The sequence below is a fragment of the Portunus trituberculatus genome, chromosome 5, assembly GCF_017591435.1.
Source record: "Portunus trituberculatus isolate SZX2019 chromosome 5, ASM1759143v1, whole genome shotgun sequence".
Taxonomy (NCBI): domain Eukaryota; kingdom Metazoa; phylum Arthropoda; class Malacostraca; order Decapoda; family Portunidae; genus Portunus; species Portunus trituberculatus.
The window spans coordinates 731,858-759,565 of NC_059259.1; the positions used below are offsets into that span (position 1 = coordinate 731,858).

The following is a 27,708-nucleotide window of genomic DNA, read 5'->3' on the forward strand; positions in this document are numbered from 1 at the left end:
TGGCGAGTCCTACCGGATTTACACGGTAGTGACCACTTTCCGATTTTATTGGAATCTGTGAAATCTGACTGACTTCCTGATTCTGTCCTCTGTCTGACAATTTTGCGGGACTCGCGTTCGCAGGCGTATGTCTCTTAACCGAGTCTACCTAAACCTTTTGGCCTTCGAGTGACAAACCTGATAATGGATTTGTCTATCGACCCCACTCCTGTCTTCTCTTTCCGGCTCCCACGAGTTGGTTATTGGCAGCTTCCGGTTGTTTCAATATGCCCTTCTCCCATGGATGGCAAGAAGGATTTTCTGCCAGCTCTGTCCCACACACTGGTTTTAGAACACTTTTTTTTTTTATCCATTCTGATGAAATCCCCGGTTTTACTGAGGGTTCCAAATCCGACGCAGGCGTTGGGTTTAGTGTGGTTTTTCCCTATTTTTATCGGTCTTGCAGCCTTCCTTCAGTGGCATCCGTCTTTACTGCGGAGCTGTCTGCCATAGTCCTAGCAGTGATTTCTTTATTTACGTGTGCATAAATTTATTTAACGTAATTTTCCTCAGACACGCAGTTTTCTTTGATTCTAATTTTAAGGGTAACTCCTATATTCATGATTTCTTTCAGTGTGCACTTACTATAATGATATTACTTGTCAACTTTTTATAATTATTTCATCGCATTCTTATTTACATTTATATTAACGTAATTAGTACAGCACTTTTGTAATTTTATTGTGTACAATATCATTATTATATCTCTTGATTATTGTAAAAGTGTACTTAGTATAATTTCATATTAATTTATTTTTCTCAAGTCTGATACACTTATGTTCTTGTGAAGTACTCTTGTACTAATATTATTCATTTTCACAGAGTGAGTGCTTAGCAGACCTGTATGTTGAGAAGTTCTTATTTTACCTGTCTGTGACTCAGTTATCGTCTGTTTACGTACGAGTACACACGCAGCACACCTGTACGTGGTCCAAAAACAATTTCTTTTGGAGTGGTAACTATATATATAATATTTTTCTGTATGTTTTTACGTAGTGGTAAATCTTATCATAAACAAATTGTCACAATGTCTGACCCTGTTGCTACTACAACAACAACAACAACTACTACTACTACTACTACTACTACTACTACCACCACCACTACAACTACCACTAAAAATATTACTATGGCTACTACTAATACTCTCACTCCTGTGACTACATCCACTACAAATGTTACATTATCTCTTATATATCTGTAGCATCTCCTGCTATTAAACTTCTACAACATGACTCTTCCATTCAGAAATTCAGTGGGGAAGATATTGACACATTCTCTTGCTCAATTTTTACAGTTGTGTGAAGTGTATCTCTTATAATATGATGTTGTAATGCATTATGTTCTATTGCATTATACTATATTATATTTTTATGTGCTGTCCCCAGATGACACATGGGGAGGGATTAATGTAATGTACAGTAGGTAATATTTATTTTGACTGTAAATTTGCTTGATTTATCAGAAGACATATTCACGCTTCTCAGGCCTTAACACACAGGCGTGGCCCCTAGGGTATATCGTGTGTTTAATGGAAGGTTCCATTTGCAGTCACATTTTTTTACATCCCATTTTACTTTTTTTATTACTAAATTTACACTAACATTTTCTCATTCTCCCTACCTACGTAATATTTTTTTGCTAGTGTCAATTATATATATTCTACCTATGTATGTAACTTCAATATTAATGTAACATTCATTGCATTTTGTTTTAGCAGCACCTCTACTGTTATACATTGTTATCTGCTCTATCCAAGTTGAATTCGCTACTCAACTCGTGGTATGTAGGTGATTTATGTTATTTATAGTTGAGTGTTTGTTTGCTGATTTTTGTTTACATTATCATCTTTTCATGCTTTTCATTTATGTTCAATTACATTATATATATATATATATATATATATATATATATATATATATATATATATATATATATATATTGCACAATTATCACATGTATTATATGTAAAAACAATACTTATGACATATACAGTTGATTCACCATATGTAACACATTTTTACACATATGTATGTAACATTGTTCCTTATGTTTCAGTGATTTAATTATGCATGATCATGTAACATTTCTATGTCTTTATACAAATTTTGTATGTTATATTTACTAGTCATTACCACAAATGTGTAAATTTTTGATCAATAATGCATTTTACTTTTAAAATTGCATCAAATAAATTTTTTTAGCTAAATAAATTTTTTTAGCTATGTTATACTCACTATATCATATTATTGCTATTCATTTGCAAACTAACTATATTTTCTTAATTGTTTTCATACTTATGTGATATTTATTTTGCTCAGTGCATTGTATGACATGTCTTATTATTATTATTGTTCTTTTTGAAGTGTTTATATATTGACTAGAGTGCTCGTTGAGGACACCTTCGTTAGCGTGGTTGAGCAATATGATGGGCACTACCTTGTTAATGCGGAGTAATGTAATGTTCTACCGTATGATGTACTACGACCGTGGGTATTGTTCCGCCCCACGGGACACCACGCTCAGTCTGGTCCAAACACAGCTTCTAGACGGACTCACGCTCCGTTGGCAATCTGCTTGCCTTCCTTCTCTGACTGGTTATACTATCCCGCACAGCCAGTCTAGTTCTACAGTCTACTGTCTACAGTCACACTCCAGTGTGTAGACTGTAATTATACATCCATCACGCTTGCTACAAGCTCCATTTAGCCGCTAATAACTACAAGTCTCTCTCTCGTCGCCGGCTACTTCTCAAGCCTTTCCACGGCCGCTCGCTACCAAGCTACCAAGTCTCCAGTACATTTTGTATCCTACAATAAACACAGGGAAGCTCCCCTAGTGTTTCTCTTCAGCCACACCAGAACATATTGATGGTGCTAGCGGTACCAGGACAGTCTTATTATATCTCAAAGGTCCTTGGACCAGAGTGCCTGGCCCAGGGCCATGACGTTTTTAGGTTTTTGGGAGAAGCTGGCCTTCTCCCAAAGCTTTGAATTTTATTCTTATTTTATTATGTATTTTAGTGTTTTATTTAGTTTATTTTTCTTTTTTAGATTTTAGCTATTGCGTTGTTTTTAACTGTTTTTAGTTACTTTTTTTTTTTTTTTAAACTATTGTGACATTTTAAATTATTGAAGCGGCGCCAAATGACCTTTGATGTTGCGGTGCCTGATTTAAAATCCATGCATCCATCCATTCTCGCTAGAGAGGCAGCAAATCGCGCTCCATCTCCTGCCCCTGTTCCGTTTCGAGATGTATTTCATCTTATTCGTGTGACGGTCGCAGCAATTTGGCAGAGGAGATGGCTAACGGGGGTCGTAACCTCGAAAATGGGAGAGATCACTACTTCCACTCTCCATCAGTGGACATACACCCATGTTCGGGATCGCCGTGCACAGACTTTATTGGCGCGACTGCGTATAGGTCACACGTATCTTACAAATAAGTACCTGTTGACCAGGTACCCTCAACCTTACTGTGATGACTGCTTGGTGCCGCTTACGGTGCTGCACCTACTATTGGAGTGCCCTACTTTGACTGATTTAAGACACCTCTACCGTTGTCGCGGTAGAGATAGCGGTGTCTATTATCTCTCAAAGGTCCGTGGACCAGAGTGCCTGGCCCAAGGCCATGACTTTTTTAGGTTTTTGGGAGAAGCTGGTCTTCTCCCAAAGTTGTGAATATTATTTCATTTCATTATATGTATTTTTGTTTTATTTAGTTTTATTGTATTTTTAGTTTTTTAGCTATTGTATTGGTTTTAACTGCTTTTAGTTGTTTTTATCAACAATTCAGTCTTTTTACATTATTGTCGAGGCGCCAAATGACCACAGATGTTGCAGCGCCTTATGATAAAATCCAATCCAATCCCTACGGAGCCCAGCCAGAAAACCTTGTTTAGATTTATTTGGAGCACTATAAGGTGAAGGCTTTTCACGGGAATATGTGGGCTAAGGAGGTATCCCCCCAAAAATATCCCCTTATCTCAAAGCCCACCCCTCTAGGAAACTGTTGCCCCGAGTGAGGAAGCCCAACCTACACTCGGACCGTGGACAGGATTCGAACCCATGCGCTTGGAGACCCTTCGGACCCCAAAGCACGCATGGTTTCACTGTTTATGAAGGAGATAATAAAACAATGAGGCTGTTCACTGTTATATAATATATTCATACAATATGGAATAAGACGTGCTTAATACATAAAATATGGAAGCCATGAAAAACAGAAAGCATATTCATTTAAAAAGACGCATTGGGCGAACCTTTATACAAGATCGAAAACGCAGACTTTCTCTAAAGAACTAAGCTGTATATATGATCAAATGAAAAGACATCCTTAACATATAAAACTCCTAGATAAAAACAGCGATGATGAGTGAAGAACATTGAAAACTCGTGCTCGTCACTTCACGTCTTTCCTCCTGAAGAGAATAGATCACATGGGAGTCGTCGATCTACGTAGCAATCTTACTCTGGTGATGCTGAGGAAACAGACAAATCAGTAAGTGACGAGTGAAGTAACAGGAATAATTGCATATTTTTAATGTAGTTCCTTAATAGATATTGACTGCGATGAGATCTTTTTGTCCACACACACACACACACACACACACACACACACACACACACACACACACACACACACACACAATTATTAACTAAGAGCCCAAATTCAACTAGTTACATTTTCAGAAAGCTTACATGCAACCGTGCACAAAACATCCTGCAAACTTTTCCTTTTCTTTAATGTAGTTTGCTTCCATGTACGGAACGGAAACATTACTTACTATTGGAGAAACAACACTGGCAGTTTCCGTCACACAAGTTTGGCAAGGACTTGTCACCTGCACAGTTATGGGAGCAATGGCCTCCCTTTCTGGTGCACTCTGCCTTAGGGGAGCACGCAGCTGTGGAGGAGGACGTCAGTTGGAGTTACCAGATGTCATTTGTGAGATTTTATGTAATTATCTATGGGACTTCATGAGAGACGATGAGAGAGAGAGAGAGAGAGAGAGAGAGAGTGAGAGTGAGTTTACCTATAAATTTCCTATAAATTTGCTGCGGGAGATGAGCTAAACTCGTGGTGTCCTGCTTGCTTTCATCCACTCATCATACTTTTCCTTGAAACTCTGAATATTACTTAGTGTCACTATCTCTCCAGGCAGTTCATTCCAAGCGCGAACAGCTCTCGGTGGGAAGCTATACTTCCCGATATCAGTCGTGTATCCCGGCAATATCAGCTTGAACTCATGACCACCTCTCGTTCTCCTCTCTATGTCTAGCTCGAGGGAGTCCTCTCGGTCAATCTTGTCCACCCCCTTCACGCATTTAACATCTCAATCATATCTCCTCGCTTCCTTCTTTCTTCTAAAGTTGGCAGCTCCAGGGCATGCAATCTCTCTTGGTAATCCATATCTTGCAAGGTTAGTACTAACTTTGTTACAGCTCTTTGCACCCTTTCTAGTTTCCTTGTGTGCTTCATTAGGTGCGGTGCCCACACTACCTACCTGGGCATACTCTAGTTTTGGCTTCAGAATCGCTTCTATGATTTTCTTTACCAGACTCACTAAGGTGAACAAAAGTTGTTCTTATATTAGAGAAAGAGAGAATTATTACAATACAATGTTCAATACTCACGAGGAGACAGACAACAGCTGCATCCTCCCTTACACAGCTTGGCGACAGCAGGGCCTTGGCAGGACTTGGCGCACACTCCCCACACATCGGAACACTCCGTTGTGGCATCACACTCTGCATCACGCAAAAACTAACTTTATGGTTTTAATTAAGATATTGTAGCGGCGCCAAATTACCTAAGCTATTGCGGTGCCTAATTTTAAATCCATCCATCCATCAAAACATCCATCACACAAGAACAAAAATAATATAGAAGAAAAGCTGGAATATCAATAAGAACCACAGTATACTATAAAGATAAGAACAGCAAAAAAAAAAAAAAAAAAAAAAAAGAAATAGTAATTTAGAGATAAGTAAAGCATCATGATAACTGCAGGCTTCTGTGATAAGTGGTGGTGGTGGTGGTGGTGGTAGTACTCACGGGCGAGGGAGCAGCACTGACAGTCCTTGTCTTCACATTTGATAGGCAACACGTTTCCTGCACACTCCTTGGTACAGAATCCCCCCGAGGCGGTGCACTGCGGGGCAGACTTGCACTCTGTCAAGGAAAAAAGGAAGATTATGGAAAAAAACTAAACTTAATTATTTTGAGACTGCTGTATACCTGGGAAAAAAAAATGGTGCCTTTTTATTGATTTATTTTTCTAAATTATAATTCACACAATGAATGGATCGGTGCTGAAATAATGATGAAGTGAGAGAGTCTACACCCAACGTAGCGTAACCAACATTCCAGTCAAACATCCTAACAATATTTCAAGACAGGCAGACAAAAGGTGATGGATGCCTCCTTGGTTTTTACTGTTATGCTGCTCCTTTGTCTAAAAGAGGAAAACTCTTTAAAAGCAAATGAAAAATAATGAATGACAATTATTTACAATAAATATTTAATAAAAAGATATTCAAGTATTGGGTACCACAATAATGGAACAGGGTCACTGACAAGATATATATATATATATATATATATATATATATATATATATATATATATATATATATATATATATATATATATAATGAGAGAAAATAACCAAATGGAATATCCAAAACTAGAGGATAAATGACGTGAATGTTCATCATAGAAAGGAGAAAATCGAAAATAGGCAGGAAGTTCCAGAATTTACCAGTGAACGGGATGAAAGACAGAGAGAATGCAGAGAGAATGCTGGTTGAGAGTTCGTCACGTAAATGCAGAAGTAGGCAAGGAATTCTGCAGTTTACCAGGGAAATGGAATTAAAGTTTAAGAATATTGTTGGTTAACCTTGGAGTATAATCGTTAATTCAGTCCATACGCACAAGGAGAGAGGCAACACTTGCAATACATACGAGGAGAGAAGCAGCACTTGCAGTCTCGCTCCTCACACAGCCCGGCGATCTCCTTGCCTTCCTCGCACTCCTTCACGCAGCAGCCGCCCACCAGCGTGCAGGCCGGCTTGGCTTTGCAGGCAGCTGGCAGGGAGCAGACAGTTGTTTGCATTAAAAATCTCTCTCTCTCTCTCTCTCTCTCTCTCTCTCTCTCTCTCTCTCTCTCTCTCTCTCTCTCTCTCTTTTGTAAGTCCCTGAACCATTTTGTAAGAAAAAGGAAGCCAGGTGAAAGCACAAATAAGTAAATGAATAAATAAATAAGGATATATAAATAAATGAAGTAGAATAAAACACGAGAGATTAATAAGTGAGTTAATAGTGATAGAAAGCAAATAAATGACAATTAACTGATTAATTATTTGAATAAAAAAATGACCGAATAGATGATCATGGTAAGTAAATATGAGTGATCACAAAGCAAGACATGCTGAGCAGTACTGACCGGCGGGAATGCAGCAGTGACAGCCCGCGCCACACTCGCCCTCCACAGACGGCAAGCCCTGGCAGTCCCGCGAGCAGAATCCTCCCGCGGCGCTGCAGGAGGGCGTGGTGCTGCACTCTGCAACACCCAACATCACACTTACACAACTACACACAACACCATATTTATACAAGAATCGCTTCCTCAAAAACTGAAATTGTGAGTGATGTATGACATTGTAAAGCACACTTCTTGAAACATGAGAGTGAAAGGCACACTTCTTGATATCTGAAATGGTAAGGGACTTTTCTTTAAAGCTGAAAACTTGCATACCTTCTTGAAACACGCTTCTTAAAAATCTGAGATAGGAAGGAACGCTTCTCAGTTCTTTATCTACATTAAGGCAAACTTTTTGACATGTATTGTAATTGTAATCTTCAGGCACGATTGTTTAAACATAATATTTTCCCAATAAGGTTATTTTCAAAGGCCACAGAAAAGATTGGCCAGTGTTCTCATTGATGTATGTCTCTTTTTTCCTTTCACGGTACATATTTGTTTATCTTCCCTCTGTAAGAAGTCAAAGGAACACCACGGCTGTGTAGTGTGTGGTCACAAGGCCAGAACCAGCACGCGGGTGACACACTAGTAATTGCAACTCAACCGTCCACTCTCACGCACCCCTTGCTGAGACATGAGAAAAAGTCAGCGGGTAATTTGTTATTGTAAGCAAGAAACGGATCCCAAGGCGAGTCAGGGACCAAGGGCGCGGATGTGTGTGTGTGTGTGTGTGTGTGTGTGTGTGTGTGTGTGTGTGTGTGTGTGTGTGTGTATACTCACGCAGGGGGAAGCAGCAAGCACAGTCGTCCCCGTCACACAGATCGCCATCCACACTCATGCCGTCCTCGCAGGTGAGCGCGCAGAAACCTCCCCGCTCCGTGCATTGCCTCTTGGCTTCACAAACAGCTGGTGACAAGACAAACACACGTGCACTTGTTGAGGGCTGCCATTGAAACCTTGCTGCAACTTATACCAAGGATACTTCAATCTTACTTGTGTTTCCCGTAAGCCTCTTCTGCCTTCACTAACCCCTCCTCGTCTCTCTCTCTCTCTCTCTCTCTCTCTCTCTCTCTCTCTCTCTCTCTCTCTCTCTCTCGATTTATTCCTTGACCAGTCTGTTCTTGTTATTGCATCCACTGCCACATTTATCATTCTTTTGCCACCATGTTGCTAATCCCATCTTTTTATGTCTCAAAACCGATGTATTCTCTTATACTTTCTCGACACCTTAGTTTGCCAGTTCCTTATATTAAGTCGTTTCTCACTGTGTGCACCTGTGCATAGCCAGACATTCACCAGCATCCATCAAAGTGCTATTCAAGAGTAGGAGCCACAGGGCTGAGCGACACTCACGCGGCGGCACGCAGCATCGGCAACCGGTCTCCGTGCATAGCCCCTCAACCTCTGTGCCCTCGATGCAGTTGTGGGTGCAGTAGCCTCCGATGTCAGTGCAGTCTTGCTCCGCCGAGCACTCTGGTGAGGGAGAAGGCGTGTGAATCATGAATCAAGTTAAACCGAGTTATTTCAAGCACGTGCTGGAACTACAAAGTACAAGTATATTACATTTATAAAAGTACGATATCACTATACGTCTGATGCAATACGATCATAGGTTGATGCAATGAACTTTGTTAGTGTTTTCTTTATAACAGAAGCCATCATTGTCTTACCAAGTCTTTCATTACCGATGTCTTATGTTTGTGCATTATTTGATGTATGTGTTTTTAGTCAGATTGAGTTAATTAAACTCAATTTCTCGGAAAAAATGATGGCATCGATCAGCTGGTGAAGAAACAACTGCATTCCTCGCGTTAAATTGAGTTGTGTTCCTTGCTTTTAGTTCGTTTGTGTGTTCTACTTGTGAATAAATTGATATTTGCTGGAACTGAGTTTTTTTTTTTTTTCTGAAACCAAGTGGTACGCGAGGAGTCTACGGGACCTCCCCAAGTGGTACTCGCTCTGGAAACACTGTCTAACGCATAGAGGGGGGAGAAGGAAAGTGAGGAGAAGGAAGGGTAAGCAGGGAAAGAGACACCCACTTACCTGAAGAGAAGCAGCAGACGCAGCCTTGTCCCTCACACAAACCCGGCACGTGCTGGCCGTCTGGACAGTCCTTGGTGCAGTAACCGCCTTTCTCGGTGCAGACGTTCTTGGCTTCACAATCTGTGGGACGGTTGATTTGGTCTAACATAAGTAAAAGTGTACTTATGGTTCCTTTTTGCATTAGACACGTGTTGATTCCTCACTTTTTCTTTTTCACACACACACACACACACACACACACACACACACACACACACAGAGAGCGCACTACTCACCCAGGACAAAGCAACATGTGCAGCCGTCTCCACCACACAGGTCTGCCTGAGTTTCCCCTTCGCCACACTGGCTGCCGCAGTACCCGCCGATCTCCGAGCAGGTGTCCGCTGGCTGGCAGTCTGAGGGATAAAGTGGACAGAGAGACTGTAAAGAATATATTGTAAAGCTCTTATAATCAATGAATCAGACTGACGTAGCACGACCTATGGGTAAAGTTAATACCTTTCACTTTATTGGTCATCAGAGGAAGAGACGGAACGAGTAGCATGTCAGCAGAAGAGCGGTGCAGCACATGAAGCCAATGGATGGATGAATGGAAGAGGAAGATCAAGACACGTCAAACAAGAGATGGAAAGACTGCACACATTATGAGAGAGAGAGAGAGAGAGAGAGAGAGAGAGAGAGAGAGAGAGAGAGAATGTGTGTGTGTGTGTGTGTGTGTGTGTGTGTGTGTGTGTGTGTGTTTAGGGGCGTTAAGTGGAGAGGAAACAGAGGACAGAGCATTATGGGAACGACTATTAAGGCACACCACCATAAAAAAAAAACAGTAGGGACTGAGGAAGATGTGTGTGTGTGTGTGTGTGTGTGTGTGTGTGTGTGTGTGTGTGTCCAGGGCCAGGAGGTAGTGGGTACAAAAGCCGCCTCTTCACCTGGCTCGAGACAACACTTGCATCCCCGCTGGCTGCCGCACAGACCGTCGATCTGTTGTCCCTCGCAGGTCTTGGCGCAGCGGCCTCCCTTCTCGGCGCACTCACTCTTGGTGTCGCACGCGGCTGTACCATTAGAAGACTCAGTAAAGGACTCACTATTTGTCACTCATTGTCTTATTTATCCATTTATTCATTTACTTTTCATTGATTCGCTCTACTGGTTACTAGACGAATTATACACACACACACACGCACGCACACACACACACACACACACACACACACACACACACACACACACACACACACACACATACACACACACACACTCTCTCTCTCTCTCTTTCTCTCTCTCTCTCTGGGAAGTGGCACCTTCATTGGGTCTTTTATCTTTGTTTTAATGGCCCTCAGCTGGGTCTTCTCTTTCTCCCATATAGCGGGGAGGGGAGGGAAGGGAGTCACTGGAAGGTCTACTCACGTTCAGGAATACAGCACTTGCAGTCGCCATCACATTTCTCTTCCTCGAGGGTTCCTGATGGGCAAGTCTTGGCGCAGAACCCTCCCAACTCTGCGCAGGTGTCCGCCGGTTTACATTCTAGAGGAAATGCAGATTTAATGGTATGATCTGCGTACTGGTAAGGCACCCAGTCACGTACTCAAGATGACTGTCAGTGTACATTGAACAGTACCTAACTATGAAATATGGCAGGCAATTAGTCTGGGACGCTTTAAGAAGATCATACAAATTTCTAAATGAGGCTATGTGGAATTATTAAAGTTCTATTCCACGTGTGTTGGTCTGATGGTTTCCTAAAGGTCCTTTGTTTTCTTTTGTTCTTATGTTGTGTTGTGTGACCGTGTGGCCGGCCGTGTGTCGCTCATCCGGCCAGCTGACTTTGCCTTGTGTTATGTCTGTTCTCATTGCTGTTGTGAAAATGACAGTGGCAACAAGTGTTTTTGCTGCTATTGTTGCTGTTGTTGTTATTGTTGTTATACATCAACAATAATTACATGAGTAATTTGTAAATAGACTTTATTGAACACTAGATAAAATAATTTAGTTCCCAACAGTTTCAGTTTCTCAGAAACGATCATTTAGAGGCACTCACTGGGCAGGAGGCAACACACGCAGTCAGTACCGAAGCACAAGCCTTCCTCTTTGTTCTCGTCAGGACAAGAATTTGCACAGAAGCCGCCCTTCTCTACGCAGTCAGACTTTGGCTCACAGTCTGTAGTGGAACAATAAACACAAAATATAGATGGTAGATAATCAGCGATGGGTAAACGCGGCATTGGACAAATAATAGGTGGGAAGTGTGAATAACGGAAGGGTATTCTTGGCAAGATGAAGTAAGGCTTATTGGCAGACAGGGAGCGAGATGGAAAAAGACGAAATCTTGCTGAGTGGCAGTTGTGAGAGGAAAGAGAAGGCTGAGAGATCTTCACAATTGTAATCTGATGGAGTGTCATGATGGTGGTAGTGGTGGTGGTGGTGGTGGAGTGGCAGTGGTGGTGGTAGTGATGCATGCTATAATGTCTGCAATTTTTCGGAAGACTTCTAAGGGCAAAGTCTTGTAAGAGACGCCTATATTCAAGAATAAAAATGATTCTTCTTCTCTCCTCAACCTCACATTTCTTGCTATATTGTACTGCTTTTCTGATCTTCCCGTGCCCTAGCTGGTCTAAACCCTCGGAAGGCTTATGGACCTGATGGGCTTCCTATTTTTTTCAAAAACTGTGCTTCCGTATTTGCACCTTGTATAGTCAAATTTTCAACTCTGTCCATCGAAATATACCTTTCCTTCTTCGCTGGAAGTTTGCCTACATTCAACTTCCTGAAAAGGGCGAACGTTCTAATCCCTCAAACTACCGTCCTATAGCTTTGATCTCTTGTTTGTCTAAAGTTTTGTTTTTGAATCTATCCTCAACAGGAAGATTCTTCTTCTATCTAACTGATCGCCAGTATGGCTTACGTCATGCAGGGCTGCTCTACTGGTGCTCTAGCTTTCCTTACTGAGTCATCCTATATTTTAGAGATTTAGGTTTGCTGTTACCTTAGACATACCAAAAGCTTTTCATCGTCACAAAGCTTTGATCTCAAAACTACCTTCCTATCCTTCTTATCTCAAGTTTCCTCTTCGACCGTTCTATTGCTGCTGTGGTAGACGGCCACTGTTCTCCTAAACTTATTGCAACGGTGGTGCTCCTCAGGGCTCTAGTTTTCAAATATGCTGATAGACAAATTTATGGATGAGAATGATATTTGGAAATAGGTGGGTTGTTGTAAGTTTCTTGCAGCTCTTCTTATTTTCTTATTGTCTTGTAATCTAAAACAACACAGGTTTTATACCGACAGTAAGAATTCGAGCAACACAGCAAAGGAGACTTACGCAGTCCTGGTCTGCACTCCTCACACTGGTATTTTCATCTCTCTCTCTCTCTCTCTCTCTCTCTCTCTCTCTCTCTCTCTGTTTTCACATTTTGTAAGGCGACCAGCACATCAGATGATTCATTTTTCTGTTTATGTACGAGAGACGCTGGCCTCGAACATTAAAGAAGTGAAAAGAAGAGATCCATTCAGGTGCCAATCCCTAAAGAAGAAAACTATCTCGAATTAGACGATAAGTGTCTTTAAGCCTCTCGTGGGAAAGATCAAATCGTAGGATGCGAAAAATTAGGGATTAACTTCCTCGCCTCCAGGAAATGGGGACATCTTTCATCTCCATTTTTTCCTGTAGAATTTCCTTCGGATTTTGTTCTTCTAACCACGTGTGGTATTGATTTCCCATCTATTTTCCTGTACAGCTTATACTGGAGGGAGTGAAGGGTTGGAAGAGAGCCTTTTGCTTTGCTGTCCTTAACTTACACTATCATCTAAGTAGTTATAGTTCAGGTCACTTCTTGAGGACCGCAAGGTCTGTTCTGGCCTGTTTTTCGATGTAATTTTATGGATATATAGATGCAGGCAGGGAATTCCAGATAGTATATCAGGAAAAGGACGAAAAATTGAGAATACTGATTAAGTTTTGCATTAAAGAGTAGAAAAAAGAGGGTTGGAAGGAAGTAGTAAGTGTTATGCAGTGAGGAGGCAGGCATGCAACCAGCGAGATGAAAACAGCTGTTACCGTGGGAAAAAGTGGTAATAGATAACAGGAGATGATGGCGAATCTTTTTTTTTATGTTATGGCCTACCTATAGCGCCTGTAGGTATACTTGAAGGGTATAAGAAGCGCTGTTCAGATTCCACCCATTAGCAGTGCAGATAATTTTATTTGTAGTGGTTCCCATATTATGGCCCATATCACCACCCAAGCGCATCTTTTGGATAAGGCAGTTACACCTCCACCTAGAACCTGGGTACCATGGTGACATGTAAGTAACTTTAAACCACTCGACAAATGACAGTTTCAAGACGGCATGTGGTGGCATTCGAACATATCCATTGATGTCTGCCCGATCCCACGCTCAACACCTTATCCACTACGCCACCGCCTCCCTTGTAGAAGAAAACATGGCACATGAACCAACCTTTGAATCTGACTATATACAACATTTATTAATTGATAAAGTCTACATACAAAATTTATTAATTGATAAAGTCTACAAGTCACGTCACATGAACCGACCTTTGAATCTGACTATACATACGAAATTTATTAATTGAAAGTCTACAAGTCACATTTATCGACTTACGTTTATCGTGGCAGCAGACGCAGTCCTCCCCATCGCAGTTGACAAGCCCACTCCTAGTCTGGGGGCCGAGGAACTCCTCGGGACAGTTGTTTGTGCAGAATCCATTTTCTCTTTTGCATTCCCTGCTGTCCTCACACGCGCCTGGGAGAAAAGACAAAGTGTAGAAAAGATGCATTTTATTCCTTTGCCAGGAATACTGACACTGTCGCGCCACATGTGCAGCACTCCAGCACAACACAGAAAGAAGGTCAAGAAGCACTATCCTAGAGGTAACAAGATTTCCTGTATGTTATCTTGTGTTCATTTCATTATGAAGATAAACTATGCTGTGATCCTGAAAAAGAAAATGAACGTCATGGAGTACATAAGTAGATATTCATATCGTACACACCAGTGTTGCTCAAGACACAATTATTCATCAGAACAACACACCGATTCATTGAGAAAGCCTTGTTTGTGTTGGAGCCAGAGGCCCAGGAGGGCACAGGCTGGCACAGGCTGGGAACTCATTGCTACATAAATCAAAGGCATGCTGAGCTGAGTCTCATTGCGTTCCATCCTGGAAAAACACTCATTTATTCATGAGTTATTAAAAGTCTTGGTTCTTGTATATTTCCATTTACAAGAAATTCATTTTCCAAAACATTCTCGTTCATTACAGATATATATATATATATATATATATATATATATATATATATATATATATATATATATATATATATATATATATATATGTGTGTGTATATATGCACTATAATGCAGGGAAATCACCATGGAAATCTTCGTTCCTCCTGCTTTATTATTTTCCAACGTTTCGCCTTACAGCAAAAGGCATTATCGGAGCCTACAATGATTAATAACAAAAATATAAGTCTAAAAGTCTAAAACATTTAGACATTATGAAGATATTAAGTTAAAATACAAAGTAAAAAAAAACAAAAAAATCACAATACATCGTCAAAAGACAAAACTGCACAAAAACAGAAGTACACGGGAAACCAACCTTGAAGTTGAAGTGTGTTGTACGTGGTAGAGGAAGGAACGGTAGTATTAAGATGAGAGGAAAGGTATGAAGAAGGGTGGAGCAAAGGTTCGAGATTTCTATTGAAGGTTGTGAAGCCTGGTTGAAGAGAGATGATTATTGAGTTCAGGTTGTAAAGTTTTATAAAAAGTGCCTCCAAAAGTTTGGTTCCAAAAGTTTGATATCTGTGTAATTAGATTGACATCTTTGGAGAATTTTGAAGTCAGTAATACCGAAAGGATGATCACTATCATGTTAATGTGTTCTGATTACAGAGAAAGATGGGTTAGATAAAAGTCTATTGGTTCTAACAGAAAAATCTTTGTGCTCGGCTATTCTGTGTGTAAGGTTTCTATAGGTCTCACCTGTGTATCGTACTTTACAGCACGAACAACAAAATTCATATACGGCATTATGTAGAGGTGAGATTTGTAGGGAAAACAATCTTTAAATTTGAAAAAAAGCCAATAGTATGACGATTAGTAAAAAATAAAGAAAAATTCAGTGTCAGGGTAATATGTTTTCAAGGAGCTATTAAGGGTTTTCCTAATAGAATAACTGAGGTGACCATAAAAGGGTAACGTAATGTATTTTCTTGTTTTCTCTGGAGTTGTAGAAGAGATAGGAGGGTTAGTAAATTTATTGTCAAGAAATTTTTGAAATAGTTGTTATATCCTCTCTCTCTCTCTGTTAATGCAAGAATGGGGCTGGCTAAAGGCAACAACACTTCTACATAAGAAAATTACTGAAATGCCCGTCCCTAAAGAAGAGCGAAAAAGATTAACTAAGGTTGAAGTGTCTTGAAGCAACCCTTTTGAAATCATCGAAGTCATGGAAAGGGAACATACACAAAGTGTGTGTTCCCTTTCTATGTATGTGTATGTGAACATACACAAAGTGTATGTTCACAAAGTGTGACTGGTCAAAAAAAATCTGTGGAACTAAAATAGTTATTCAAGATTGATACAGTGAACATCACTTAAGATTAATACTGTGAACATGACAAGAAGAGTGAAGGAAAAAAAAGTAAGTAGTGTTGTTACTTATTATGATGAACTATTACTCGTGATGAGGGAGATGTAAGTAAAGCAAGGTGCGCTCTTTACACACTGGCACAAGCCACAACCACCAGTAAAGCCTTGCGCTATTGGTCGCTGTTAGTCTCTCAAGTCCACCTTCTCTCGTCAGAAGACTATGTATGTAGGACTTGTAGGTACAGTACTTACACACTTTTACAAGGTGCAGGCACAGAGGCACTGCAGGTGTGAGGGTGTCAGTGTCTGTAGCAGTGTCAGTGTTGTTATCTGGTGTCAACTTACGGGGAGGGAAGCAACACTTGCAGTCCTCGCCGCACAGATCCAGCTCCAGGTCAGGGTCGGGACAGCTGGGGGCACAGTAGCCTCCTTTCTTCGTGCACTTGGACTGAGGATTGCACTCTGTGGGAAGGTTCACTCACAAACTCATTGAGCCTTTACCAGAACAGATATATAATCACAAACACACACACGAGAGAGAGAGAGAGAGAGAGAGAGAGAGAGAGAGAGAGAGAGAGAGCAGACGACGGATGGTGACACAAACAAATAGTAAATTAACGAAGTCGATGGTAGTGAAGTGACTGCATTCCAGTGGTGAGTTGCAGCAGTTGTCTCCTCCACAACAAGCAGCACAACTCTCGTCTCGCTATCTCTCAGCCTCTCGAGTGTACTGACAGGGTTGGTAATGCACTCGCAAGGTTTATGAATGACTTACGAGGTTCATAATGTCCTAGTTAAGGACTTGTAATGCATTCAAGGGCTTAAGGGGTTCATGATGTGCTTACACTTAATGGATCTATATATAATGTATGGGTGCACAGGATCTATATATAATGTATGGGTGCGATGTACTTACGAGGCTTGACACAACACTTGCATCCCTCTCCCTCACAACGGTCGCCTTCCACCTCCACCTGACCCTCGGCGCAGGTTTTGGCACACCGCCCTCCCAGGTCCGAGCAGCTCTTCTTGGCTGTGCACTCTGCGGGCGGTCAGTCCACTCAGTTATTGACATTCTGACGACGATGCCACTTTACTGTACAGTTAGCAGTGCAGATCTAAGGTTTTGTTCAGCTTGTATTGATGGAAGGATGGAAGATATAGAATTTTGGTTAGTGTTGCATTAGGGAGGTGGACAGAACAAGAGGATGTGCGATTCAACGCGACCTCCTCACCTATGACTGCTACTGTGACTTAAGCCTGTTAAAAAACCTTGCTACTTAGGATGCACACTCACGTAGAGAGAAGCAGCAGCCGCAGTCCTCGCCTTCGTCACACAACGTGGCCACTTCTTTCTGGGTGGGACAGGTCTGAGTGCATCGCCCACCGGCCGCAGTGCATTGTCTATCCGGTGGACACGCGACTGCGGAGTGCGGATAACATTTAGTCGGAGGAACCAAAAGTGACCAGTCTAAGTAAGATATATGGTTCACCGCGGAGTGAGTGATTTCGTAATATTGCAGGATAAAGCAAACAGTCACACATTGCTTGTGAAGGTCACAGTGGTATCGTTTGCACTCACTGGATACATACCTGAATAGTGAAACAAGAAAATGTATTGAAACTTTGTTGGACACGATTCATTTCACAGCAAAACTAACGTTGTGTGTCTTAAGGAGTGTGTTCAAACACTTCTCGATCTTCATTTCATCCTGGGCATCGGATTATGGATTGCGAGGATGGTTGATTGGTTGTTGTATTTTTGCTGTCACGTTGGCTAGCTGGGCTATTTAGAGCCTTCTGGAATTAGTGTATTTAGTAATAGAGTAATAGAGAAAGGGACCAACTTTGGTGAAGCTGTCCCCAAAGTTCAGGGAAGTTCAACTTTCTCGGAACATGCCGAGAGCTGGATACACCCCAGAGCCCGATATGACAGGGCTTTGACCTAAGGTGCGCGCACGGTTTTTTTTTTTTTTTTTTTTACGGTAAGGCATAGCTATAGCGCCTGTAGGCACACTTGATGAGTGTATGGGAAACGCTGTTCAGCTTCCGCCCATTAGTGGCGCAGGCAATTTTATTTATAGTGGTACCCATATTAAGCCCCATATCACCACCCAAGCCACCTAGAACCTGGGTATCATGGTGACATGTAGGTAACTTTATAGGTAACTTTAAACCACTCGATAAATGGCAAAGTGTTTAAGGCTGTACGTGGTGGGATTTAAACCTACGCGTGGACGTCTGCTCGATCCCACGCTCACCACCTTATACACTATGCCACCGCCTCCCTACCAAGGTGATGCAAAAAAAAAAAAAAAAATTCTGGCTGGCGCGTCAATGAGTGTCTCACCGAAACTTGGCACAGGCGTTGCGTCAACTAATCTTGCTGTAGCGGCATCAGCGTTGATGTCACTGGCGCTGGGGTAATGTCTATTTGGGTTTCTGAATGAACTTGTAGCTTGGCAATCGGGGGTGTAATGCAGAAGGGGTTTTTCTGTCCGAGCTTCACAGTGGCTGCAGTCTGGGATGTTTTCACCGAGAATTGCGGACAACATAGGCGGAGCTGATGGACGTCTGTTCTTATCCTAGGGTGTGTGGAGGCAGGCATGTCCAAGGGTAACCTGGTCACTTAGCATACCATGTTGCCGATACTGAGCCTCTGCTGCGTGTACTTGTCGTTTGAGATCTGGTTTGCGCAATATACTAGTAGGTGGAACATGGTCGTCGGGGTGAGGGCGGAGGGCAGCTGTCCGAGCAGCCTGGTCTGCGAGTTCGTTACCTCTACAACGTGGCTTGGGACTCTGGTATTTGTGTTATCAATCTGATGTTGTCTGAAGGGTGGCATTTCCTCAGAGCTTGCAGGGACGCCTAAAGTCTGTTGAGATGAGTGCACTTCTATTGTTTTTTTTTTTTTATATCTGTTCATTTATTTATGTAAAAGGGCAGTACATTTCTAAATTAGTTAGATATAGCGACTCGTACACCAAGCTCGGAGTCCCCGTCCGGGAAGGGGATCCAGGTGGTCACAATAGTTACCAATTCTGACTGCTCTTCCGTTATCGACTCAAGTGTGTTGACAGTATTGTATATATCGACTAGTTTCAAAGTTACGACACTGAAAGCCTCACTATTTTGGTCAAGTCTACATTTTTCAATGTGACTTTCGGTAGAGTGTGTTGTTAGTGGCTCGTTCCGCTGCTCAACGTTATTGCAACGTACAGCTTACGGTAGAGGAGAGGTTCCAGCCTGCGGTGTCAGCTCTGTCCTTGTTGTTCATTTTGTAAACAGTGTCTCGTCATTCGATACCCGCCGTGTGGCTCCTCTTCCTGCCTACTGCCAGCAAGCAAGATTCTTTTTAAGAGAGAGACATTTGTTCCTGAATTATAATGAATTCTTTTGATTCTTTTATGGAGACTACAATTCAAGTTGGCTTTTTTTTTTCTAATATTCATTTTTTTGCCCTTGGCAGTTCTACCTCTTGCATAAAAAGGTAACTATTACTGCTGCTACACACACACACACACACACACACACACACACACACACACACACACACACACACACACACACACACCCTACCCGAAGATCGGTCTATGAGCTCTGAGCTCGCTCCGTAATGGGGAAGACTGGCTGGGTGACCAGCAGGCGACCGAAGTGAATTACACACACACACACACACACACACACACACACACACACACACACACACACACGGAAAACGTACGTGCCGGAAGGCAGCAGGTGCACTGGTTTCCTTCACAGAGTTCCTGCGTGGAGAATCCCTCAGGACAGTTGGTGGTACAGAATCCTCCCAGCTCGGTACACTTGCCCTTTGGCTTACACTCTGAAATATATGCATGTCGAAGTGAAGGTTGGCCTTCGAAAAATAGCGGATAGATTTAGTTTAAATTTTTAGTATTAAGTTTTATTCTAGTGCTCCTAAATCGATGTCGACATATTTTTCTGCAATATTAGTAGGCGTGTTACTTGGGTATAAGTAGGTGTGTTGCTTGGGTATTAGTAGGCGTGTTGCTTGGGTAAACAAATCCAATTCAGTGTCAGAATATACATTGGCACATTGTGTGATCTGAGAGTCATGTTACGGAAAGTGGCTAAAAATGTCCTCTCAATGAATAACGAGTAGTAGGGATCCAAGAGAATGACAAGGTGCACTTAATCTTCAACGGTGCTTGTGTTTTGACAGTCCTTTCTGAAACCGTGTAAGTGCCAGACTGGGGGAAATAGGGAAACCGGAAGAGCGTTTCACAGTCACCACTAAACAATGAAAAGAAAAATAATACTGGCTAATTCTTACATTAATGATGGATAGAACAGGGATGAAAGTAAGAAGAAAGTTTTGTGCATTAAGGTCACGAAGAGTAAGAGTAAGAGTAAGAGCAAGAGCCATTTATACATAGTTAGCAAGTTCAGAAGAGCAACAATGTGAAAGTAATGTTAGAAGATAGCAAGAAGCAGAACATTCTGGCAGCATGTGAGAGAAGGAAGATATGAAACGAAAAGCTTGTGATTCCTTCTTGTTGGTTTGGTGAAGCTGTGTGACCGCTGAATGCGTAGCGATGTACTCACTAGGAGCAAAGCAGCACTTGCACTCCTCTCCGTCACACAACTCGTCCACAAAGAACCAAATGTCGCAGTCTTTGGAGCAGAAACCTCCCTTGTCCGTGCAGCGAGAGGTGGCTGGACACACGGCTGCCGAGAATGAGAAATGAAATAAGTCTGGGGTTGTTATAATTGCCTTGCGTGCCATCATTGTTAATATTTCGTCATGTCTTGTTCATGCTTTTCATTATCATCACGTGTTTTCTCTATCATCTTGTGTGGTATCTTTCTTTTTAATATTCCAATTCTGTTTGATCTATGTGAATTTAGCGTCAGTATCATAGATCTTGTCCTCCCATCCTGACTGATCTCTTCATTGACGTTGTCCCCTTAACTAAATACTTGTCAATCCATTAATATTGTTGAGGCTATTGACATTTTCATAAGTTCACTTTTGACCATCACATGCGTCATATTTCTTCTTCTGTTGCTCAAGCATATATGAATAAATGTATTGTAATGGCGCAGTCAGTGTGGTTGAGGTGAGTGGTGAGTGGTGAGTACTGACATGTTGGAGTGCAACAAGCGCAGTCTGCCCCTGAGCTACACTGGGCGAGGCTGGGAGGGATGTCTGTGCCCGCCAGGCTACACAGTGCAGTGCAGAATCCTCCCACCTTCCTGCACTCGTCATCCACGCACTCTGCAAAGACACGGAAAGCGTGAAAGGTGTTGAGTTTGCTGTTTTTCGCCATGGCTTACTCAGTGACGGGACCAATGGTGTAATTAATCATCATCATCATCTTATCTAACCTAACCTCATCTCAGATGAAAACGCAAATGTTACATCGATATCATTCAAGCATGAGATAATAATCAGTTTGGAGACCTGGTTCCATACTTCATGAAAAAAAAAAAAAATGAATAGAAATGAAATTTTATTTTTCTGGAATCTGAAATTGATTGTCTGAGGGTACACGATCAAGAGAGGATGGGCTGACGTGACTGCACTGAGGGTACAGTAAAGGCGGGGGGAGGGGGAGCAGAGAGGCTGGATAGGCAGACCTGAGTGCACTGAGGGTACAGTACAGGTGTGGGGGAGGGGGAGCAGAAACACTGGATAGGCAGACCTGAGTGCACTGAGGGTACAGTACGGGGGGGAAGGGGGAACAGGGAGGCCGGATAGGCAGACCTGAGTGCACTGAGGGTACAGTACGGGGTGGGGGAGGAGGAACAGGGAGGCTGGATAGGCAGACCTGAGTGCACTGAGGGTACAGTACAGGCGGGGGAGGGGAAGCACAGAGACTGGATAGGCTGATATGAGTGCACTGATGATGACTGATTTTCTACAATAACTACACAATATGATATATATATATATATATATATATATATATATATATATATATATATATATATATATATATATATATATATATAATGAGTGAGTTGACATTGACGGGCGATGATGATCCTAAAGAAAGTTGAAGTGGTAATGTTAAGTGTCCGGAGAGCGTGACGAGTGGAGTGTGACAGTCCAGTCTAACGTGAAACATTTGGAGCTTGACCTTCATTTGTTTGGGGTTTGTTTAGGTCAGTCTTGTGGATTTCTACGTATAGACAGGTGATTCTCAGTTCACACGATGTTTTTATTTATTATTTTTTTTGATACTTGAAAATTAATTAAATGATTGTATTTTCTTTATGCACGATTTCTATTTACGCGATTCCTGGAAGTCCTTGTATATTGTGCAAAGCAAAAGACATGTACGTGTATTTCTTTATGTAAGAGCGGAAACTGGCCAAGGGCAACAACAAATTAGATTAAAAAAGACCACCTTTAATTGCCAGCTCCCTTGCAGGTCATAGTCAGTCGGAAGAAAGGGATAAATGTCTTGAAACCTCCCTCTTAAAAGAAGTCAAGTCGTAGGAAGATGGAAATGCAGAAGCAGGTATGCACGTTGTAAATGTATTATAGTAGTAGTAATAGTAGCAGTAGGCATGATTGTGTGTGAGTGGGTGGCATGGTGTGGTGTGGTGTAGCGCTACTCACTTGACTCCAGGCAGCAAGTGCAGTCCTCGTCTTCGTTGCACAGATCTGGCAGCGAGTTCTTTTCTGGGCAGTCCTTGACGCAGCGACCTCCCTTGTCCGTGCACGCGCTTCTCGGCTCACAGATTGCTGCAGGAAGTGTAGAAGACAAGGTACTTGTGCAGTAATCGTTAAATTTTCCATTAAATATTTCTTTAGTGTTGATTTAAGCAAATGCAGCAGAAAACATGCATAAGAGAAGACATTTATGTATTAATTTTAAACTTATCGATCAAATATTTGTTTATGTTTGCACTGTTAATCATCCGCCGAATGTTAAAATGGTGGTCGGATTACCACCTGCCTATCATGAAAGACCTTGGTATCCATCGGCCTCGTGGACCAATCGTTGTCCTGTCTACTTCCCAGGGCCTTTGTGTGGGAGCGGAGTCTACCGTAGGGCGGAGGGGGGGTGTAGAACGTACCGATATAGATTTAAAAAAAAGAAAGAAGAGGTCTCCTTTACCGAGGCAAGCGACTTGTTTCAATAAGCTCTCAAATTCTGATAAAACTACTTTCCTATATTTTTGCAGACACATACTTCACACCGATCGGCTGTCATCTGGTCTGCAACTCACTCCACACCCAGTGACCATGTGACTGTACTATTTCTTCTCTCTGCTTCTCAAATGGGGCACGCCAATTCTGTAGGTGGCCCGCCCTTGCTGACCTTCGCCAGCAGAAACGTTCTCGCAGCGACGAATAGATTAAGACACTTCCTTCTGCTAAGGCACTGTCTTTGGGGCCTAACCCCTTGGTGACTACCCACTGGGTGCCAGCTACGGCTGTCGCCTGGGCAGTCAGCTGTGGGAGTGCTGGTGTCTCTCGTGCTCCTCAGGCACCGGCTTCTCTTCAGGGATTCTAATCTTCTTACCGGCACTGAGGCTCACTGTGCCGCCCTCCACCACCAGTCTGGAGTCGCGTTAGGTTGGTAAGAGGTTAAGGGAAGAAGTTGGAACACAGGTGGTCCTGAGAGAGGAAGTGTTACTTCCAGAGCTGCAATGGACTACTGGCATCATGGCAGTGTTCTAGTCCACTGTGATATCTCCTCCGTCTTCCGAACTGACAACACACAACACACAGCTGCTGCGTGCAAGCTGTGTTCTGTGTACTATTGCAGGACAAAAGTTATGAAGTTGTGATTTGGTGTGGATGCTGCAGTTCTGTTTATTGTTATTAGAAAGACAAGCTCGATGACTGCTCGGGGTGCACCATTCAACCTGTCTTTAACTAACCCTATTGAATATACGTACTACTGAAAGAAAAGGGTTAATATGCACCCTTGAAGCTGCAGTCAGTTTAATTGTTCAATCTGTTATTTGAACTGAAACACAGATTATTATTTGCTGGGGAGGCAGCGGTCAGTCAGTCTCTGTTCAGTCTACTGCTGGAAGTGAATGGTTATTACTGGATCGAGAGGCAACAGTCAATTCGGCTCCAATTGTGTTCAGTCTACCAACTGAGATAGGCATTCTCTACTACACTACCATACTGTACCACACTACTGATTACTACCTACAACACCATACCACACTATACCACACTATACCACACTACCACACCATACCACACTACCATACTATACCACACAACACAATACCACACTACACAATGCCACACTCACGCGGAGGTATGCAGCAGACGCAGCCATCGTCGCCGCAACGGTCGCTCAGCTCCGCCCCTTCACAGCAGCTCTTGGCACAGTACCCGCCCACCGCAGAGCAAGAGACGTCGGTGGGACACTCTGTGGACCGTTGTTATTGTTGTTACTACTACTACTACTACTACTACTACTACTACTACTACTACTACTACTACTACTACTACTACTACTACTACTACTACTACTACTACTACTACCACCCTACCACTACTACTACTACCACCACCACCACCACCACTGCAGCTACTACGACTACGACAACTACTACTACTACTACTGCTACTACTACTACTACTACTACTACTACTACTACCACTGCAGCCACTACTACCTACCACCACCACCACTACTACCACCACTGCTGCTGCCACCACCACCACCACTACTACTACTACTACCACCACTACCACCACCACCACTACTACTACTACCACCACCACCACTACTACCACACCACCACCACCACTACCACCACCACCACCACCACCACCACCACCACCACCACCACCACCACCACACCACCACCACCACCACCACCACCACCACCACACCACCACCACCACCACCACCACTACTACTACTACCACTACTACTACTACTACTACTACTACTACTACTACTACTACTACTACTACTACTACTACTACTACTACTACTACTACTACTACTACTACTACTACTACTACTACTACTACTACTACTACTACTACTACTACTACTACTACTACTAAAGAATACCTCCACCCCATGTTTATTGATGCGTCAATTAGGGGCTCCACTACTTGGAGGTCATTAGCCCCAACTCTCGCTAATGACTGTGGCATCCAACCATATCTATTACTCTATAATATAAACATTAGTTGTTAGCTATAAATTCACTCTACCTCTACTCTATCTACTCTTATGCCACTCTCCACCACTGTAGCCTCGCAGTCAAGGCCACTTAAATCTGCAGGTATGGGAGTGGAATGCCTTGTCCCCCTGAGACACAGGAGGGCTGATCTGAGGAGGAGAATGAAAGACGGCACCTCATCCATGCGACGACATGGCTCCTTGGCTGGTGCTTCTTTTCTGCCATTAGGTCGGCTAGTCTTGAGTAGAAGCACTGAGCCTTGGAGCCCATCCCGCCAGATGTGGTGAAGACCAGAGGTGTGAAGCTGCCCTGGTCAATGTGTTGGATTCTCTCCCCATACGCTCGGATCTTCTCCTGCTCATTCTTGCGGTGGGCGGCCTCCAGGAGAGTTCGTGGTGACAGGCGGCCATCGGGTCAAAGATCCGTATGTCCATGAATGCTTTCTGTCCCTTGTCCAGAACCCTCGTGCGCTGACGTCGACTCGAGCCTCGTTGGTGGTGTTGGCTGTTCTGTAGCGCAGGTGCTCGCCGTCTAGCGGTAGGAGGGTCGGTTCAGTGGAGACATCGTGGCACACCTCCTGAGCATGCTGGCGGTCAGATCTCTCACCTCATCGTGCCTGATACATACGAATCCCCTTTTGCACGTCATGGTGTGGTTGACGTCATTGGGGAACTACACACACAGGTACTGGGAGTCCTTCCACCGGCCAGCCGTACCTCAGAGCAATGGCGTCGACAAATTCTTGTTTGTTGAGGCTGAAGCCCTTCGCTCCAATGGGCAGTGACGTTAGCCAGTTAGAGGCTCCTGTTTCCTGTGCAGTGTGGATTTTTCTCACTGTGGTTGCAGGCAGGATGTTTTCAGGTCTTCGAGACAGTTTCGTTGATGTTGTTGCCTGTCTCTAGATATAATTCGTCTTTGCTCAGTGACTGCACTTTGGGCTATTTCACCATGTGCGTCCTGAGCAATGATCTTCTCTGTGAGGGACCTGGTGAGCTTGAGGGAGTTGAGGTTCTCCACAGTCGCTAACTTCTTAGGGGAGGTGATTCCCATCCCGCCCAGTCTTGGTGGAAGTTCGAGCAGCGCCCTCTCCCCATCTCCGATGGTGTGGGATCTCAGTAACGCTGGGATGAAGGTGTTCCTTATCGAGACCTCCAGTGGTGCAAGGAGAGGGCTGATGCCTGGGATGGTGCGCATGGCGAATCTCCATCGATGCTGCAAGCCGTGGGTGTAGGCGGAGTAGGCTGCATGAGGCTCAGTCCTGGCCATGTCAGACAGGACCTCCACCTCATGTATCCACTCCTTCACCTTCTCTCCTATGTATTCCTTCTTGAACTCCTCTGTTCCGATGACAGCACCTAAATGCCGCTGTCCATCCTTTGTTATTATAACTCCACTGCCACTGAAGCTATCCACTGCACTGTCATAGTGTTCAGGCTTTACAATAAGGACGGACTTAGCGGCACTGGGTGTGTACCCTATGATGGGACCATTATCGTTCACTAAGCCCCACCATTTTTTCAAGTCTGTTATTTTGCCGGCCCCTGACAGGTCATCCGCGTACGCCACTTGCTTCACACTCGTTTTCTCATATGAGATAACTTGTTGCAGCACTGAAAGTCCGAGGGCGTACATCGCCATGGCCACTGGGTCACCTTGTGTTGTCCCTTCCATCCTGACTGCTGTTCATTAAGTGCCCGCAGAGCCTTGGACACCTGTCCTTGCCGCATATTGCCAGCGAAATTACGGGCTTTGTCTTCCTGCCTTTGTTGGTTTCCTGATGGTCTTGGCAGCCTCTTCTGGATGGCTCGGGCTTCCTCCAGGAGCTCATCCAGTTGGTTGTTCTGCCATAGACCCACTCTTCTTGCGACGGCTTTCACGTTTTCCGCCACCTTCGCATTCCTATGTGTCTTTTGAAAGAAGAGTTTTGGCAGTGTGAAGAATAATTTCATCGCATACGGTGCGAGGGGTGACTCTTGTAAGTAATTGTTGAGGAGGATGACCATCTCTTGTACAATTTTGTTGGTGGCTGCACACTTTGGTGGATCGAACAGATGACATGTAGACCACCCAGCTAATTCTATGTAAGTGTTGTTCACCCACATGGTTGTTTCTTCTTCTGTTAGTCCTTTCCAGACTAAGTTTCTCCTCCCGTTTGTATGTCTCGCGGCGTACACGTTGTGTTGTGTTAGTAGTAGTACTACTACTACTACTACTACTAACACTACTACTGCTACTACTGCTACTACTACTACTACTACGAAGCGAACAACGCCTGGGTTAGTGTGTCAGTACACTCACATTTGGAAGCACCATGCCACTCAATCCTTTTTTTTTTTGCACTTCCTTATTTTCCATCCTATT

General features: G+C 43.1%; 1 protein-coding gene across 1 annotated transcript in view; it reads right to left on the bottom strand.

Annotated features, from left to right (window-relative positions):
* Positions 1-4,181: 4,181 nt before the first annotated feature.
* LOC123515734 (balbiani ring protein 3-like) overlaps positions 4,182-27,708 on the bottom strand; it is a 53,686-nt gene continuing 30,159 nt past the window's right edge. Inside the window, exons 17-38 of the mRNA XM_045274591.1 lie at positions 24,456-24,575; positions 22,796-22,921; positions 21,314-21,445; positions 20,773-20,895; positions 19,910-20,029; positions 17,483-17,608; positions 17,102-17,227; positions 16,531-16,647; positions 14,188-14,328; positions 11,604-11,723; positions 10,973-11,089; positions 10,495-10,617; positions 9,844-9,963; positions 9,569-9,688; positions 8,879-8,998; positions 8,306-8,431; positions 7,487-7,603; positions 7,006-7,128; positions 6,097-6,213; positions 5,676-5,789; positions 4,826-4,945; positions 4,182-4,519 (exon numbers count right to left, since the gene is read on the bottom strand). Of these exons, the coding sequence (XP_045130526.1) occupies positions 4,506-4,519; positions 4,826-4,945; positions 5,676-5,789; positions 6,097-6,213; positions 7,006-7,128; positions 7,487-7,603; positions 8,306-8,431; positions 8,879-8,998; positions 9,569-9,688; positions 9,844-9,963; positions 10,495-10,617; positions 10,973-11,089; positions 11,604-11,723; positions 14,188-14,328; positions 16,531-16,647; positions 17,102-17,227; positions 17,483-17,608; positions 19,910-20,029; positions 20,773-20,895; positions 21,314-21,445; positions 22,796-22,921; positions 24,456-24,575 (2,582 nt within the window). The 3' untranslated portion in view covers positions 4,182-4,505. The remainder of the gene's footprint in view (positions 4,520-4,825; positions 4,946-5,675; positions 5,790-6,096; positions 6,214-7,005; positions 7,129-7,486; positions 7,604-8,305; positions 8,432-8,878; positions 8,999-9,568; positions 9,689-9,843; positions 9,964-10,494; positions 10,618-10,972; positions 11,090-11,603; positions 11,724-14,187; positions 14,329-16,530; positions 16,648-17,101; positions 17,228-17,482; positions 17,609-19,909; positions 20,030-20,772; positions 20,896-21,313; positions 21,446-22,795; positions 22,922-24,455; positions 24,576-27,708) is intronic.